The 18876-nt window shown below is 32.2% G+C and overlaps 1 protein-coding gene across 3 annotated transcripts in view; it reads left to right on the top strand.

Moving 5' to 3' along the window:
* The first annotated feature begins 653 nt into the window (after window positions 1-653).
* Window positions 654-18876, top strand: part of LOC123718434 (tyrosine-protein kinase Abl) — a 38556-nt gene continuing 20333 nt past the window's right edge. For 2 of the 3 annotated variants that reach the window (XM_045674919.1, XM_045674918.1), the window contains exons 1-5: window positions 654-1038; window positions 10638-10737; window positions 11815-11936; window positions 13229-13428; window positions 16952-17050. In XM_045674919.1, coding sequence (XP_045530875.1) covers window positions 912-1038; window positions 10638-10737; window positions 11815-11936; window positions 13229-13428; window positions 16952-17050 — 648 coding nt within the window. In that variant the 5' untranslated portion in view covers window positions 654-911. The remainder of the gene's footprint in view (window positions 1039-10637; window positions 10738-11814; window positions 11937-13228; window positions 13429-16951; window positions 17051-18876) is intronic. The other variant, XM_045674920.1, reaches the window with a different exon arrangement.

Genomic DNA, 18876 nt, shown 5'->3' with positions numbered 1-18876 from the left:
GATTTTAAAATTATGACATATTATGTTTCTTGTATTGTTCTAAGTATGTTTCTTGTTACTATCGTAATAACTTGTATAATATATAAAATATGCCTTAGAGTTAGTTTTATCGCTAAATATAATTGAAAACACGTCTTTTACAACGAAAACGCGTTGTCATAAATGGTGTATTTGAGATAAAGGTAGATACTTTTTCGTAGATAGTTATGAGATACATGACTTTCTTTCGTCTATTTGACTATTGCTCTCATACTTTCAGATATGAATGCAAAATACAGATCTTTTAAACCTTTGGATCACCATGAATTTAAAGTGACGCACTATGTAAATGCAAAATGCTGTTATGTTAAAACATAAACGTTATTCACGAGGTCATAATAGTCTGTTAAACCTATTTTAATTAAGTAAAACTATTTACTACTTGCATTTTTTAACAAAACTTAAAAACATGACACAAAACAAGTCACGTGGCTATAGCCACTTCATATATTGAATAATATCCCTCTTTACTCAGACGCAAAGCTGTCAAATGCAACAGCTGACACGACTGCACGATGAAATATTAACTCTATGGTTAGCGATATGGTGCTGCCTCTATTGGATTCTCTTACAAACAATAATCGACGTCAAATTGATGTCAGTTACACATAATGGCGGTGGTAGTGTTATTTGTATCAGTGATTGTATCCGGTAATGTTTTTTAGAATATGTTTGAATTCGGACGCCTGATATTTGTGTGTTACCTATGAGACTGTAATTACCGGGACCATTTATAATATTTTAACTTAATATTCATAATGTGTTTTATATATAAGTTTCGCTGTAATTGCCGTTAGTTATTGAATTAAAGTGTCTAGAGCGAGTGTTGCGAACGGGCTTCGGTGTGAGGGTTGTGGCTCCCAACAGCCACGATGGGGGCCCAGCAGGCCAAAGAACGCGGTTCTGCGAGCGGCGCCTCAATTCGTTCAACACGGAATAAACCCCGTGTCCCAAAGGATCCCCGTATGCTTGGCTCAAATATATTCACTGAACATAGTGGTGAGTCATTATTATAGATTTAATATTGAACCGGTCTTTAAAAAAAAATTAAGTGGTCTTTTTCTTTTACTATGTAAAACTCACTGTACATTATGAGTAAAATATGAAAACGGCACTTGAAGTCTATAATTTTTGTACATGTTTGAAGAACTTGTTCAAATAAACAAATAAGGTAACACAATCACTTAAATAGGGATGTTGAGGTTTTACCATTTCCTTAATTGACATGTAGTATTTCATCACACATGAAGTCTTTGTTTAGAAATAAACCTATCTTTAAACATAATAACAACCAACTATTATTACTTATTATACAACTATGATAAAACTAATTATAGTTTTACTAAAATCATGTTTTAAGGAAAAGTTTGTTGCTTCTGATTTACTGCTTGTTATGCTGTGCTGTTACATGCTGGTAAGTGATCATCAACTTGCACTCTCAGGATTTTTTGTACCTAATAGTCTTTCAGGTGCCCAAAACAAAGGTCTTAAAAACTCTCAACTATATTCATGCCTGCATTTGTTTAATTTATTTAAATAAAATAATTAATTCTCTATTTATTCTATACATATTACATATTACACTTATATATGTATATATAATAATGCTGGCGTAAGCAATGGCTTGACACTTTTGCAAAGCGATTTTATGTTATGCATATACCTATATAAAATATTTTAGAAGGCCTCTGAGGTTCTAAGATGGCTTTGCGCATTACTTGTTTTCAAAATTACAACAAACCAACTTGAAATTTCTTTGTTTAACCTTTTTTTTAATATTTTGATGTTAGGTTATTCCTTAGGTACTATGTTCCTGAGAAAACAATGAAGATGGTAGAAAATCATGGTTCAGTTTAGGCATGGGAATGATCACCTCTTTTCTGTTAATAGTGTCATGACCTGCATACATTACAGCTCAAGGTGGCCTGTATCCAATTTAGAACTATTGAAAAATATAAAATGTGACTTGGTGTAATGGGGATGGAGGTTTAGTGGATAGTGTGTTGTAAACTTATGTCAATATTTTTACTTGGTCTTAAAAATAAGGTTGTGTCTCAACTAACCTAAATTGTCTAAGGGTCTTAAATGCCTCTACATTCATTTCACCATTGCGGCTTTTAATCACTGGAACACTGTGAGATTTCAGGCCAGCAAGGTTGCCATCCTCTGACACCTTGCTATAAGCTGCTTTGTGGGCTTTGTTATTATTATAATTGAAAATACTTTGTTGGAAACATATTGTTTCATTGATTTTTTTGTATAATTGTATTCTGCAGTTCCATTCAGTAACTAATGCATATCAGTAGATATAACATACATTATCATGTGATAAGATTGTAGTAATAAGGTCACACTCAACTGTATACATTAAAAAAATATTAATTTATTTTAACAAAATACTCAGTTACTAAGGAACAGTAAATTGTAATAAAAAAGAAATTATATTTATGGAACAAGGATATTACTGAGGAAAATGAAAAACTTTCTTTAAAGTAATAAAATTTTAAAATTTGCTATTTAGGAACTACATATTTCTTATGTATAATATCCATTTTTAATCAGTTTTGTTATTTAGAGCTGTATTTGTAATCTGATATACAAATTGAAATACCTCAAACTAGTAAGTAACCAGCCCATTTGCATACAATTGCATTTTTACAATACAGTATGTCTGTTAAACAGTATGCTTAGCAATAAGACTTCACCCTTAGTCACGGTGGCAAATAATGGTATGGTCTAACATAAAAAAATTATGATGATGAACCCACTCTAAATTGATAACAGCATTTAGGTATTATTTTCGCTGGAATAAGATATCTTTTGTTTTTGCCACATAATAAGTCACGTTTTTTAATAGAAAATCACAAACATACATACATTTTAGTAAATATAATAATATTATTATTTTGTGATTGCTTCGTGTAACATCAGCTGATATTGACGTAAAATTAAATATTTATTTCAATATATAATTGAATGACAATACAAAAGTTGTGGTGTATTGCCTCCGATATAAATGCATATCAGTGCAAATTACGAGCGGATAACGGCCTTGAACGCACGCATAAATAGGTGCCTGATCATAAGTCATAACAATGGGTTGCTGGACTGCCTCAATGTAAGGGTATAGTTAATGATCATAATGAAAACAAATTGAATGAAGGTTTTGTAAAAATATTTTCTCTACTATATATTGTACGGTAAATACTGTGCAGTACAAGAGATATATATATATATATTTTATTAATTTTATATTTATTACAATATAGCCAATACAATAAGTATGGTTAGTAAGTAATAACATACAGATTTTTAACATGCAACTGTATTAACTGTACTAGTATCACTATCTCTTAGGTGTATTTTTTCACGTCGCGTCGTATCGAAAAGTTGGTTGCAGATAAAGCTTAATAGAGTACCAATCTTACTACTAGTCTTAGACTAGATAAACATTAGTTTATATGATTTGTGACATGAGCCATACCTTACCATACGAAACTATAGAAGTTAAGTGGAAAAAACGCCAGTTACGTCTAAATCAAAATTCTCCGAATAGGATTTATTATAGGCTTTAACAGCTTATCGTTATAACAGGATTATTATATAAAAGACGCCTGGCCCATGCCTATTATAAACCATTTCCGTTCCTGTGCTTTATGTATTTATTCTACTGGAAATTGAATCCGCAATTCTTCAACAAAGGCAAATGGTTAAGGGAAATCGTTTTATTGCTTATTTAATTTTTTGTTGCTTCACTACAGCAATTTTGTTTGGGTTTTAAAGTTAGTTTGTCGATCGCTACACACACGAAATAATAAAAACTATAAGGACCTTACATATGAAATTGACGCTTATCGTACTGGCGACATTGACCTCAAATATCTCCTCTTTGGTTTGTTTTTAGAAAATCATGACTCATTTAATTTTTATTCTTTGCGTCACTCTATAAAATGGAAAACATAAAACATCGCGTTATTTACTAGTACGAGTTCGACCGTGGCACCAGTGCTGCATTAATCCTGTATTAATCCACGTGAAGCAAAACGAGAAGGTGAAAAAGTTTGAAAGGTACCTTACGAATTGAGTGAAACAAATCGACAACCGCGCGTCGACTACTGCGTTATTTTACTCAACCGGCACAATAATAAAGGAGTTTTAAATGCGATGCGATAATCGGATGGCTGAACCCAGTCGAACCAGCCAAATCGTGCTTTATGCGAATAATAAATACCTATGATGACCTACTTACCTACCATGATTAATTAAATACATTCTATTAAAAACACTACTTTTTGTTCTTCCCATACAAAACGGAAATTTCATATGTAAGGATCTAATATAACTAGCGAAGTCTGATATATATATTAGACTGCTCCTCCCGTAGCCATCTTCGATAAACGGGCTCTACGACATAGAAATAATTGTTCAATTAGGACTAATAGTTGCTGTGATTAACGTGTTCAATCACACAAAAATCCTATCAGCTGTATGACATTAACTTCTTTAAATAATATAATATTTATAGGATTACTATGTATAAATATAACACTGAGGCTGGGACAAAACCTGTTCCCTGTTCCCACGCGGATGTTACAACCACTTTCTTTCCTGCACACTACCAGTTAACTTCTCATCCTAGCAGTATTGATACTATGATAATATCATCGTATATTATATATAATAATATTATATTAGTACTGTTTTTATGTTAGTTATCTTGTCTAGTCGCGGCTTAACCACCGTCGACAAACTAGGCGATTATTAATATTTCTTATATAACCGTGAAGGTACAATATATTAAAGAAATTAATAAAAAAGGTTTGAAGACAAGTATATGAAACTACACGAACAGTGACTCTGAACATACGACGCGATGTACTTAATATAGTTATCACATAAAAAATTGTAATTAGTATTAGCTTTGCTCGTGATTATTGATTTTTTTTATTCATATTACTTTAATAATCAATTGGAACGGGAATAGGAACATATTTTAAATAAATGTATGAAACTGTTTCGTTGCTCTCAGTTTGTCATTTTTAGCTTGCAACTAACTGCATCCTGAAAATTTCACGAAAAACAATTTAGGACTAATTAAAGCAATGTAAATTACACAGAATTATTTCTATGAATGTGAATTCTATGTATTTTTTAAGTCGTATTTTGTTTCTAATTAACTCTGCTTATTAATAAGTCTCAGAAATTAAGTTTTTGCGAACGAATATGTGTATATGTCATTAAATATACAGTCAAAATCTGTTATAACGACATCGCATGGACTACTTATATTTGGTCAAAAACCGATAGTCGTAACAGCCCATGACGTTATTATTAAGTACCTAATACAATAGAATTCATCCGGGACATTTGATTTTGGTCAATATAACCGGTATGTTGTTATGTAACGGTTTTGACTGTATCTTTCATTTATTAAACATGTTGAAATATTTAACCAATACATGGTTTAAGACTTTGATGGCCACAGCAGTAAAAACAATATGCAAGGACATTGTGTTATTACATCGCAAATCAATTTGCTTAATATCAATTATCTCTCCCGGGATGTAGTTAAGCTATTAACGATTTATGAAGAACACACGTATCGTACATTTTTGATTTGACCTAAATTGCTATACCGGTACCTCTTCGCGGTGTCTTAGTAATTTTGTCACTGTTATTTATATTATATTTAACTCACTGTTCTCATTTATACATATTCTCATTTATATATATACTCATTTATCGCCTGTTCCTTAATAGTATAGGCAGGGTATACCATATATATTTGGTAGAGATACTGACATTCCTCTCTCGCTTTTCGCACACATTATTGAGTATCACATATTGATTTTGCCATTTTTTAGGTCGACTTTAATCTGAAACCAGCAATGTATCAGCGGACCAGCCACAATCATTTACACTTTTAGAAAATACAAAATTACGGAATTTACTATTTGATTTTTGTGTAAAGTCTACTGAACGAAATTTAATGTAAATAGAAATCGAATGTGAATGATTTATCATATCAAGATTACGTCGCGTACGCCAGCTGTATCTTGTCTCAAGGTCCGATAAATTTGCATTGAATTAACGGGTAATCATTTTACAAGACGGATAGAAAAGTTTTAATTATAAAATCATCGGCCATCTTAATGCATAAGATAAATATATACTATCTCTTAAGGGCCAATGCATACCTTTCTAATATTCTCTATATCAATATGCATCTTCAATCCTTCAAATTTATTTGTACATATATATGAAAATGAGATGTTTTATTTTTTAATTTGGAGCCTAATCGATTGTATAAAAATATTCTTCTCTTATTCCTTCATCAGAAAGTAGGCCACTTTCTGGCCTTATTGATAATTTTAGTTTTAAGTAGTATGTATAAATATAAATTGATGATAGTTTTCTGTGAAATTCTGTGTATTTGTAATATTTTTGATGAAGTTAAACACGTGCGTGTCTGCTTTATATTTAGTGATTGTCAGTACATTTTGAAGTAGCGTCGTCACGTGACGGAGTGCGGCCGACAAGGCATCGCGGTGGCCATATGTGGCGACTGGCGAGGGCGAGCTGGCAACGTGTGTGACTTGATTTTAATTAAACTCTCACATTTCGTGTAGGTATTACATATGAGCAATATTCTTTACGGCTTGAATCGTGACAGATGCGGTTCATAAGCCGTTAAATATCGATATTAAAACTTAATGAAGAATGTAAGAGGTATTAAAAGGAAATAGCCATTATACGCCTTTATAATAATAATTATTAACTATTTTAATAATGCTTTTGAATGTCACATATAACGAACGAAATACGAAATATTATTTTAATAAGTGAGTATATGTGAGGCCAATTCGAGTGTAAGTATAAGAACTTTCAGTTCTGAATATTTAATGATGTAACGATGTATTTTTTACCCGTATTGTTCCCCGTTCTGACTTAGTTTGTACGTTATTCAAATAATTATAACTGAACATCAAGGTTATAAGTTAAATTCTCTAGGGCAATCATGTATATACAATATACTTACAGAATTATAACCACCTATTGTTAACAGAAGTAATGAGTGAAACAGATATATTTGTGAGTCATACCGATGCATTATCGATTTCAAGTTTTCTTCCAGGGTCGTCTTGTGAACGGTTTTTTGTCTTTCGAATTTCTTGTTTCTAGAAATACATTGTGTCCTTGTGTTTCACCGTCTACGGTCTAGATCTCCAAACTGGTCATATGCGTTACAAGCAATGCCGTTTGGTTATTATAGTAGCAACCGGGTTGTAGTTATAGCTGTACTTTGAATGCCATATTACGGTACTCTTCATTTTCCCTACTTTGTAAAGAATTGTAATAAGTATTTTTTAGTACAAGCACTTACGTCTCTCTCACTTATTTACACCTCGAAGGCCTTCATTAAATTATCTCTTACAGTAGGTAAGTAAATAAAATTTCTTTACATAAATTTAATTCCCCATTAGTTAATAACTTGTTTAATAAATAAGGCCGCAGAAATTATTTTTTGCTTTACGATTTCCAAATGTCTGGTGTACTTTTTCCAATCTCAGAAAATGGCTGAAAATGAATGACTAACTATCACTGAACTAAAAGTTTCTCAAGTATAGGATTGTTCTATTCCTTGCCTAAGTGAATTATTAAAAGAAAAAAACAAATGCATCATAAAACTTTTCTGACTGATTGTGGGTAACAAGTTAATTGGTACGATACGAAAACACACCCGCAAACACTAAATGTTTCATAATAAACTAATTAAAGTGTCGAAATGGTTCTGGTTACAGTATAGATTATAATGTCCTGATTTTCACATATATTACAATGGCTATGTAAAGAGCGTGACCACCCAAGTTTTGGTTCGGAGATCTTGAGCTGCCTTGGTTCCTTCAAGATGATGATTGCGTGTTAAACCAATTGAACAGACCCCTTGTCCCATTTAAGATTACAAAAGAACATTATTTAAATTTGTTGAATTTACTTGCATCGACTTGTTGTTTTGTTACTTTCAATCACACATTTTATATTTTTGGTTTTCCTAACATTTTGCATCAATGTTGAAAAATCACCATCAACGATCTTGTGATGTCACTGTTTTGCTGCTTAACTGTAGGGCATTTAGAATCAAGATTTAGCGCGAAGTAAAGTACAATTTTGACTTTTGGATATACAGCAGTCATTCATAATCGGGACTTAAACTCTGATTACTCCCTGAATAATATATTCATTTAACTACACAAATTACAAATAATATTCAAGACTCGAGACTCGTCCGCTATAAAATTAGTTATTATTCAGTTTATAAGGAGATTGAAAGACTCGCCGAATTAAAAAGCTAATCTAGCAATTAACTCTATTCGATTACAGTCTTATCCAACTTTATCCTATAAACTAGTCTGGAGTCGTATTAAGCGTCAAGATTAGTCGCTCACTTTTTAATTGAAGTTACTATACTTTTATTCAAAAGCAAGTGAAGGATATATTTTTTTAATTAAAATGAGTTACATTAAAATCTGGAAGTGTAGTGTAGTAGTACCATACAAGGAAATAATTGAGAAAAGATTGAAAAATAACAAAACCATATTGGTTTATTGAATATAACTTGACTATTTAGATATTTATACGTATGTTTCATAATAAATGAGTAGAAAAATCGCAAAAAGATGATTTAATTATAGAATTATAATATATGTATAAACTAATACGGTATATGCCTATATGCTGATATTCTGACACACACTCATTGTCATATACAGATTTGGGGCAAAAAGGAACGTTGTGTTACCATGAGACAAATGAAGACATAGAATAAACAGATTCAATTAATCTTGGTTCAAAATGTTTAATTTAGTATAAAACGCTAAAATACAAACTTACTGCACACAATGGTAGGTAATAAAATAAACAAAATACGAGTACCGTTCTTGTGTTTAATTTTATAAGATGGATGATTCATAGAGTTGTTCAATGAGTTCGATTATCTCTTTGTAACCTAATATTTATTTTACATTGTTCTAAGAAATGGACATCGAGTACGCCAAATTAATTGTTTACAATTGTTGATAAGAGTGCTAGCCGCGCGTGCCGCCGTAGGAGATGCTTATGTGAAAAGAGTCGCTTATCGCTCGTATTACAATTATATAGGGTGTCTCAATAAGATTGCACTTTTTAAAATTTGAATTTTTTTCTTCATTCAAGTTGCAACTCTGAAATTTGACAGCTGTCAACTCTGTTTATTCCGATTATTAAAAATGGTGCGCTTTCCGAAAGAATAATGCGTTATAATTGTGAAAACTCATTACAAAAATGGGGACGCTTACGCTGAAACCGCTTGCAAACTTAGCCAATTTTTCAGCGGAGAAAGAGCACCAAATGTATCGTTTCGTAGAGTGGTCAAATTTTGATGAATGTGAATAATTAGAATCCTTTGCGTCAACGTACCGGTCGGACTCTTGAAAATATTGCTTGAAACGAGAGTGTCGCCGAAAACTCGAAAACATCAATTCGACATCGTTCTCAATAACTTCAAATTTCACGAAGCACTACGCAGCGAATTTTAACTAAAAACCTCCATCTTCATGCGTACAAGATTAAATGAGGAGCTCAAACCAGCAGTGAATCGCATAAGAAGTGACTCGCATAAACCCGAAATAAATCGGAAATCCAACGCGTCATCGGTGCGTTACAGCCACATCTCTGTGCAAAAGTCATGGAAATTTCATGAAAAGCGTAACAGCCTGTCATTTGCCGAATATTTTATTTCATACTTAATCGGAACATGTCTTCTTTACCATACAATGAAAATATCACAACTTTGTCATAAAATAATTGGTTTTATTTTAAAATAAAAAAATGCACTCTTACTGAGACACCCTTTAGTTATTTAGAATTGTTTTTTTTTTTGGAATAGGTCCCCTTAATAATAAAGATGATGAACAATAACTATTTATTGTTTTAAAAATACAACTTTCATGTATCGGTCCTATCCAGCGGGTCTACGATTCTTCCTTGAGGACTTTGCCAGGAGGTTAACTTACATGATAAGTTGTCAGTCTCCTATTAAGAGAATTAAATGTATATTAAATTGATAAGTTTATTTATATAAAAGGATATTAACCTTGAAAGCATTAAAGAAGAATTAAAGAAAAATACACGTCGATTTGTTATTATATGTATTTGCGGTTTGCGACTGTATTTTGCGTCTTGAGCCTAGTTCTTTTATTATTAATAAAAAAAGCTATAATTACGTTTAAAATATGTTTTTTTATTTTTTTTGCACTCTGAAAAACTGCAACTGAAGCACTGTGAAATCATAGACTCTTGAAATAGTTTTTACTACATCGCAGATTTGAGCTAATATCAATTTGCGTAATTGAATGGAAATAACAAATATTCTTATTAATTAAAATAAATCCTCGTTTTGGAGGCCAAGACACTCTTTGGGTCACAATGCTAGGTATAAAATTGTTTATAAATATTTTTTTTTTAATTCATTTGATTTGTATCTTGATGTCATGCTGTTGCGTCACTCAATATACTATTTTTGGAATTCTGTATAACTTGGGGCTTTTTATTCGTTTCAGAAGCGTTGCTGCAAAGTCGTCCGCTTCCCCATATACCAGATTTACCCGATGGGGAGGCAGCTGCACCAGCATTGCCACAACCATTGGACTCGGCGAACAGGTAAGTTAAATTACATTATAGTGGTACTAGGTAAATTGATAGGAATAATGAAATTAGCCAACCCATCTTATGTTTATCGTAGGAATCAACTTATTAATCTCTTTGTGTGATAAATTTATGATTTATAATCCGAAGAAATGCGTCTTTAATCACTGTCTGGCTAAGTGCTGGCCAGGTTATAAGGTTACTACGTGAGTTTTTTTTATTATTATTTACCACGAATTATAAGTGTCAAGTATGTCTATAAATAAAAAATAATTGATACTGTAGTGAAGAGATATAACTACATTTCGTAGATATTTACCATTTAATATTATTATATTAACTGCTGCAGTTACTGACCTTGGTTACTTGGTTCCGATTCGCTACACACCGATTCGCTATAGTGTTATCTGATAAGAACTGATAATATAATATACGACTTTATAAAAAGTTAGTTTAGAAGTTTTAATTAGATGCTATCTATTATATATATCTATATTTATACGAAGACATATTTAGGTGCGTAATATATAACTTGGTGGAACACTAAAAGTTTGGAATGTTGTTTATGTGTTACTTGGTTAAGCATGTGATTCTTAACACTGGAATAAGACTTTTGAATCACACCACACACAAACTGATTTTTCTGTACGATTAGATTAGAATGTAAAAATAATTCTAATAGGCCTATTCATGTGTTGATCATGTTCAACGTGTAATTTTTATAAAACTTGTTCAAATGAACTCAAAGGCAAGATGTAGGTGATGAAATTGTTTCGTGCAGAATAAAACTAAGCAAATTCAAAAATTGCGTAATATGATGTTAATTAGTAAATATAGATTTCAAACAACTTTCTATGCGACCGTATAAAGTGTATGATAGATGAGCTGTATCACTAATGATCTTATGCTGCCACAAAATGCGAAAGTCACTACGTAGAATCCACATACGAAAAATAGGGTAAATTGTAGTAATGGTCCAATTATATAGTGTCAGCATATTTGACGGTATCTAATGTAAGTGCTAAAAATAACATGAACTCACTATAATCTATTATTTAATGAGTTCCTTTAAGTAGTTTTATTGTATTTTAGATGGACTTCCAAAGAAAATCTATTGGCGCATCACGAAGAAGATGATCCTCAGCTCTTCGTTGCGCTTTACGACTTCCAGGCTGGTGGAGAAAATCAGCTGAGCCTGAAGAAAGGTAGGTTATGTAAGTTACTTTTATGGGGAAATATATATTAGTTTTTGATGTACTAGAGGCACGAAAACGTCTTACCAGGCTCGTAGCAGTTTGTGTGGCGGTTTTAATAATTATATACGTAATTCTATATTTTAATAATATAGAATTTAATAAGTTCTATACAGAAACAGTTATGTTATATCGGTAATCAAAACAAATTTTAGTTAAATTTAATGACAAAGTACGCGACATAAAGACACTGCGGCAAAATTTACTGTTACTATAGACATTCTGGACAGTATGTTTGTAGGTTATAAGCCTTATTATTACATAGAGATGTAATTCATGCCTGGAGCCCAGGAACTAAAAGCACTAAAAGAGGTCCTATGAGTGAGGGCTTTAACTAAAGTACGTGACGTTACGGAAGTTACGTTTCTTACGTTTCTCTATGTGTGAAAAAGAAATGCCTATCATTGTAACTATTAAATATCTATTAGCTATGACACCATATCTTGGTTCTTACTCGTCATTAAAGCTACAAATATTTCCTTTATCGATTGATAATAGAAAAAGATTTTTTAGCTGATTTTATATTTCATGTAATTTGTATACTTAGTATATTTTCTCGTGACTCGTGAAATTCAACTTCCCAATAGAATATTACCGTAAAATACCCAACAATTATTAAATATTCAGAGCGAACTTAGTTTAAGAAAAAATATCTTTTATTGCTAAAAAAATAACAAAGTTTAGTGATTCTTAAGCAGATACACTATTATCCAACTGAATTGAGGTCATTGTTTGTCATTGTACTGCATTTTGTATAGTATTGAGTACAATGTGACACTGATCCTATTAAACTTCTGTCAAAGAACTAGCAGTGCTGGCTCCTTATAGCAATAATCATATATATAGCCTTTAAAAACTCAAGAAACAATATCGTGTACCAGCATCGAATACAATACCTTAAAAGTTTAAAACATGGTTTTAGTTCGGTATGACAACACTTGGGCATGTTATCAAATACGCAAATGTATTTTAAGTAATACAATTTAAAATACGAAATTATTTTGTATTTCCGAGGAGACATTAGGTTACAATGCAATAAGTATTGCCGAAGCCTTATGGCATCTTTTGTTCCATCACAGACGCGTGACTCGATCCGAATGCCACATGACCGAAACGCTCTATCATGTTTTCTTTAGTTTTACATTTCTAAGCTCTTAGCTACTTACTCTGCTTTTGTACTGGTATGTTGACGTGCCATACTATATTGCCATTGTACTTACAATACTATTAATTAATAGTATCTTCATTAATAGGTGAACAAGTGCGTATAATGAGCTACAACAAAAGCGGCGAGTGGTGTGAAGCGCACACGTTGGGCGGCGGTGTGGGATGGGTGCCTAGTAACTATGTCACACCTGTCAACTCATTGGAAAAGCACTCGTGGTACCACGGTCCCATTGCTCGTAATGCGGCTGAGTATCTTCTATCATCGGGGATCAACGGAAGCTTCCTTGTAAGTATTTCTTGATGCTATTGAATCATGTCTCCGTCGTTAAACATGCACAGTCCATATAAGTTGGTCTTTGTTTAGCTTCCTGTGAAACAGTCTGAAACCACGATCTCCAAAATTTATTAAAGGAAACAATTAAATGAACAAATTTTAGGTATAGGTCTTATTTAGTTTCAACTTATAGAATATGTTCGTTTATATATATATAAATTAAATATATAAAAAAATCAGGTATTCAATTTATATGATACCTTCATTTAAACACGAATTGCACTCTAGTGCATACAGATGTACGCTAATAGGATAACGTTAAATAGCGACAAATCGCTGAAAAGGAACCATACATTTACATGGAGCGTAGCTTGTTAAGAGAATTCCATGAATTCGCAATTCACAAGAGGATCTCGTTTTGCGTCTAGAACATTTCCTAGAGCGTATTAATCGAGCCATCCCCTGTAAGTAATAAGTATCAACATGGTTGAGTTGATTCTCCGGGGTATTATTGCTTTATTGGTTCACTGGGCTAGCAGTATCGGAAATGTTTCGTTCACGTTCGTTTCGTATAACGATGATTTTTATTAAAAATAGCTCTACCATCTCTTAAATAAGTTAATATCATTTATTAATTACTACCACGTAACTAAGAATCCTCGCGTGTTATATATACAGCCCTTGCGTTTATATAGTACGATCATAAGATAATATAAAGCGTGGAATAGTATGGTTTAACCCACGGCGTAACATTTTCGGGATTAGTTCGGATTTGTATGAATACAAATGCATTAATCAGTATCTATTGTGGTTATGGCTTACGAATAGCTGAATAGAACACATTTGTACGTATAATAGTAGGTATGTGTAGTAAAATTATGAGTGTACATGACACCCGGGAACTGGTTGGAGGACACTCGAAGCGTGGATCGATCTCGAGTACTTACTCCCGACGCATTGATGCCAACGTTCCTTGCAAACGCTGAGCGGATGCGAATTATCCTTTATACTGCTGTTAATATAAGTCATCGTACGTGTGATTGTGTTGAAGGTCTAAATTAATGTGATGAGTCTTTAGTTTTGTGAAATAATATAGTGTCTATTCAGAAAAAAAATTAAAAGGAAGTAGGAAAATCGGAACTATATTAAAAAAATAGATAAAGTTGTTCATAACTTACGTGAAGTTTTAGCCTTAACCATACTCGGATTCGAACCCCAAAATATTTATCGGAATGGTATCTATCATTTGGAACAAATATTATAACATCATAGTTGTGTTCAAAAAATCTACGTGTTATGAGGTATATCCGAAATAAATTCTAACTCTAAATTTGCTAAATATTTGACTATATTCTAAAACGCTTTCATTTTGCCTTTTTTAAATACCCAAGTAGAGTATTAACAAGCCATTACGGTGAAACTAGGTCTCGGCGAAACAATACCGTCGACTTGAATGCCTGTGTCCAACAGGGACGTAGGGAACTTGTCGATGGAAAGCTATGTTATTTCATATAGGTGTACATTTTACTGTTTACGGTTGAGTGGCGTTCTATAAACACTTTATGTATATATATATCGTTTCAAAATAGACGACGCGACGAATGATCATGTTGTTTCCCTTAAGTAATAATGATATTTGCCACATCGTGTGTCAAAGTTTGTCTAAGTGCAAAGTAATAAGCGCAGTACTAAGTAATAATTATATTAAATTATACTCAAGTAACATCTTATAGATTTTAAAAGCAACTTTGTAAGTAACGAGTTCTACGTATAAAGTTTGCAACTAGACGGCGTAAGTTTTATTCATATTCATTATCCTATTGCTACTACGAACCTTCTTCCGTATTGATTAGTTAATGTATAACTAATTTAAAAAGCGTTTCGTAAGTGTTGAGGCTATGTACTTAATCGGACATAGGAAAGCGTGGTGATGAAATGGTAAATTTAAATCCTAATCTTATGAACAATTCCGAATTCATAGCCAGGCCTGAGTGAATGATATTTGAACTTAATTTTAGTTGTTTCACGTTCCTATATTTCCACAAGGATTGTTAAAAAATATTATGTTTTATTTTGAGTAATAATGCTACGATAATTATACATATCTGTGCAAGAAGCACAAGAAAGGTAATTTCACATATATTATGCCTAACAACATAACAACAAAAAAACAATCACAATCTATTTATTATGCTAAGCAGATTTTGCTTAGGATTCGATTTTTAATTCTTTGCTGGTGTAATTTAAAACGTTCACCTTTAGTTGATGAAATTACATTGCAAAGAGATATCGACTCCCTCATTATTATTCTTTACATAACATATCACAGAATATGTTCAGTACAGTTGTTCTTATTAATAATTTGGATCGACTTTGAAGGTGTCGACCCGTATCACCTTGTCGTCCCATATCACAATCGATTGTTTTAGAAGGCATTTTTCGCCATGACCCACGTTGTGGCAGATATTTTATTAATAGAAATCTCAAGAATCAATGATACCAGTTATAAAAAGGCTTCGCACTCGCTGTTGTGATTGTTGCCCATCTTCGGCGATTTTCGCTTATTATCAATTGAACCTTCTTAAAATGTTAGGTACACTCACATTATCTGAATGCGATAAGCTTAAATTACTGCTAGATAGACTGACTCATACGAGGAAGTTTAAGTTTCATTGCGGTTTATATAACGATATATAATAATAATTAAATTAAATCAATCCTAAAATCTTTATTGAAGTAGGACGTAATAGTGGTAAGTGCTAATTTCAAAATATTTATCAAAAACGTAGTCATTGCCGGTTATTACATTTGTAGATATATAAGACTGAGCAACTTCTTAAATTAAATTTAAAATGACTAGAAAATTTAGAAAAAAGTATGTCTTCATACTAACGACGCCATCGTGAAGAGTCATGCAAAGTTCAAGTGGGCGAATCCAGGATGATCCTGTTTTAATTACTTGCGTGAACTCTACTGAAATATTTTCGACGCGGATCTGAACTCTCGGTATAAACAGATTGAGCTCAACTTGCACTTTGATTTTATCAAGCGAGGCCAGCAGTTGATTTATTTTAGGTTTGGTTTTGAAAGCAATTGGATTTTGCCCGCATTTTTCCGAATTGAATATTCATGTTAAGATTTTGCATCTCGGTAACGAAAAGAAATTCAAACAACCTATTGAATATTCGATGGTGAACGGTGAATCTTTTCTAATACAACCAATAAAACTACATTAATACTCGTTACTTTTTCCCAATATTTGCATGAGTATAATGTAGTTGAAAAGTGCATTTTTTTAAATATATAACTTTTGTATATACATATGTTAAATAAATATAATATATATTTTTTCAGTTTTGTAGGGTTTGTATTTATACTTCAGTCATTATGCTCGTTGCCTAAAAAGATGAAAGTTTAAGGGTCTTTCGATATTAGTCCAAAAACATATGCATTTCTAAAACTGAAAATTTTTAATTACTTGTATGCCTTGGTCTTTATACAATACATTTAATAAAAAATATCTTTAATGTTACAGGTCCGTGAGTCTGAATCGAGTCCTGGTCAAAGGAGCATTTCTTTAAGATACGAAGGACGCGTGTACCACTACCGCATTAATGAAGACTCCGATGGAAAGGTGAGCTCTTCACAGTATCTATACTATTAACTACGCTGCAATCTATTTTAAATAACACCAGTTTTTTTATAAACCGTAACTAGGCGTTCCTCGATCGCCGTACCAAAATATTATCATAAAGGTTTCGACGAACGCCTAGACCACACCTTAAATATATAATGAACTTTAAAAAATATAAAACATAGCTTAATTAAGACCTCAATATAGTTACGACAAAGTTGTATAAAATCCAATGTCTCTATAGCTTGAGCGTTATTAATTTTTATTTATTACTCTCGCTGTAAATTAAATGGAACCTGAATAAGCTGTACTGAATACACACTTGAATGAAAAGCTTTTAATTTTGAACCAAATTTTTATCTCAGTAACATATTTTTGAATTCGTTTTATTATTAAATAAGAGGCCTTTTTATTTGAAGTAAAAATGGGATACAATATTATTTAATTTGAAATTATTTTTAACTAGTTGTGTTAAAGGTAGGTGGTGTTTTGTGTTATAATTTATATATTTGTAGGCCTATTGTGTTATAAGTTGTCATAGTCTAGTCACAAACTTGACAGTTTTTGTTATCTTTTCAAACTCACTCTTAAGTTTTCTTCAAAAAAAAAATTGGTCTTACTATTAACTTCAGCACTGACCGTAAACAAAATGGGTCACTTACGTACACGTAACGTAAAGCTATGCAGATATTTATATACCACCTAAATTCAAATTCTACCAGTACTAAAAGAAGCAATTAAATTGTTAAACTCACTGTGAGTGTTTTTAAACTAAAACTATTTTTCGTGTTTTCTCTTGATCAAATTTCAGTTAGTTTCTGATTCATATATGTCAATAACGTACAAGGTGTAGCCCTATCACTAATAAATAGATTTTACATTACTTATAGTGAATTAAAAATCGAATATTGTGTGAAATCACTAACACTGTAAATATAAGGCTTGGTATTAATTACAAGGGTTCAATTTAATACCTTGTATACGAAAACTCCCTTAGCTAAGTACCTAGATTAGGCGTCGGTAACACGAGGATTGTAGCATGGATCGAATAAGTCCGTGTGAATCGAGGGGAACGTAGGAAAGGGTCGCGCCTAGTTAAAAGTGCGACCATTACTGTGTCTATGTCTATATGTCTAGATCTCGTTTCATAGAAGTCTGTTTAATTAATGACGCAACCCCTGCATGCTTTAACATTATACGTTTATGAGGGAAATATCGCGGATATGTATGGCATGTGTTTCGAAGTAAGAACTACGTTGCTAAGAGTCGTTTTCTATATGACGAATAGTTTTTTTAGTTTTAGTTGTAGTTAGTAGTATATAGTGATATGGATGTATAATATATTAATGTATATACGTTGAAAGTTGAATAGTATGTCTTCAAAGCACCCTTTGCTTGTACTATTTAACAAGTTTATTAAAGATATTAATTTTAAACTAAAAGTTTAAAGGAAATGAGATCTCAAACAACTGCAACAAGCAAAACTTTCCTCTAAAACTTGTAAATATTAATCCTAGTACTGAGAATGCTTTGACTATCAAATTACAAATAAGTTTCAAGCAAAGTAGAATTAATTAGTTCGAGCAATCTGACGCGCATTTCTCTTAATTAAGATGTTTACATTATTAGCTGAGCTTTCATTAGCCTGAGGGCTGACGCGCTGTAACAAAATAAGCTTTTTATTCCCTCGCGGCTTTTGTATAACGTGCAGTGGAACAAGTTTTCCTTTAAAACTTCTATACACATGCGTACGTTGCTAAGATTTAAAACAGCTCTCAATGCTCGTGTGTTATCTTGTAGAAATGAGATTTTTATAAACCTACTGA

The sequence above is a fragment of the Pieris brassicae genome, chromosome Z, assembly GCF_905147105.1.
Source record: "Pieris brassicae chromosome Z, ilPieBrab1.1, whole genome shotgun sequence".
Lineage (NCBI taxonomy): Eukaryota > Metazoa > Arthropoda > Insecta > Lepidoptera > Pieridae > Pieris > Pieris brassicae.
This window is presented reverse-complemented; position numbering and strand designations above follow the sequence as displayed.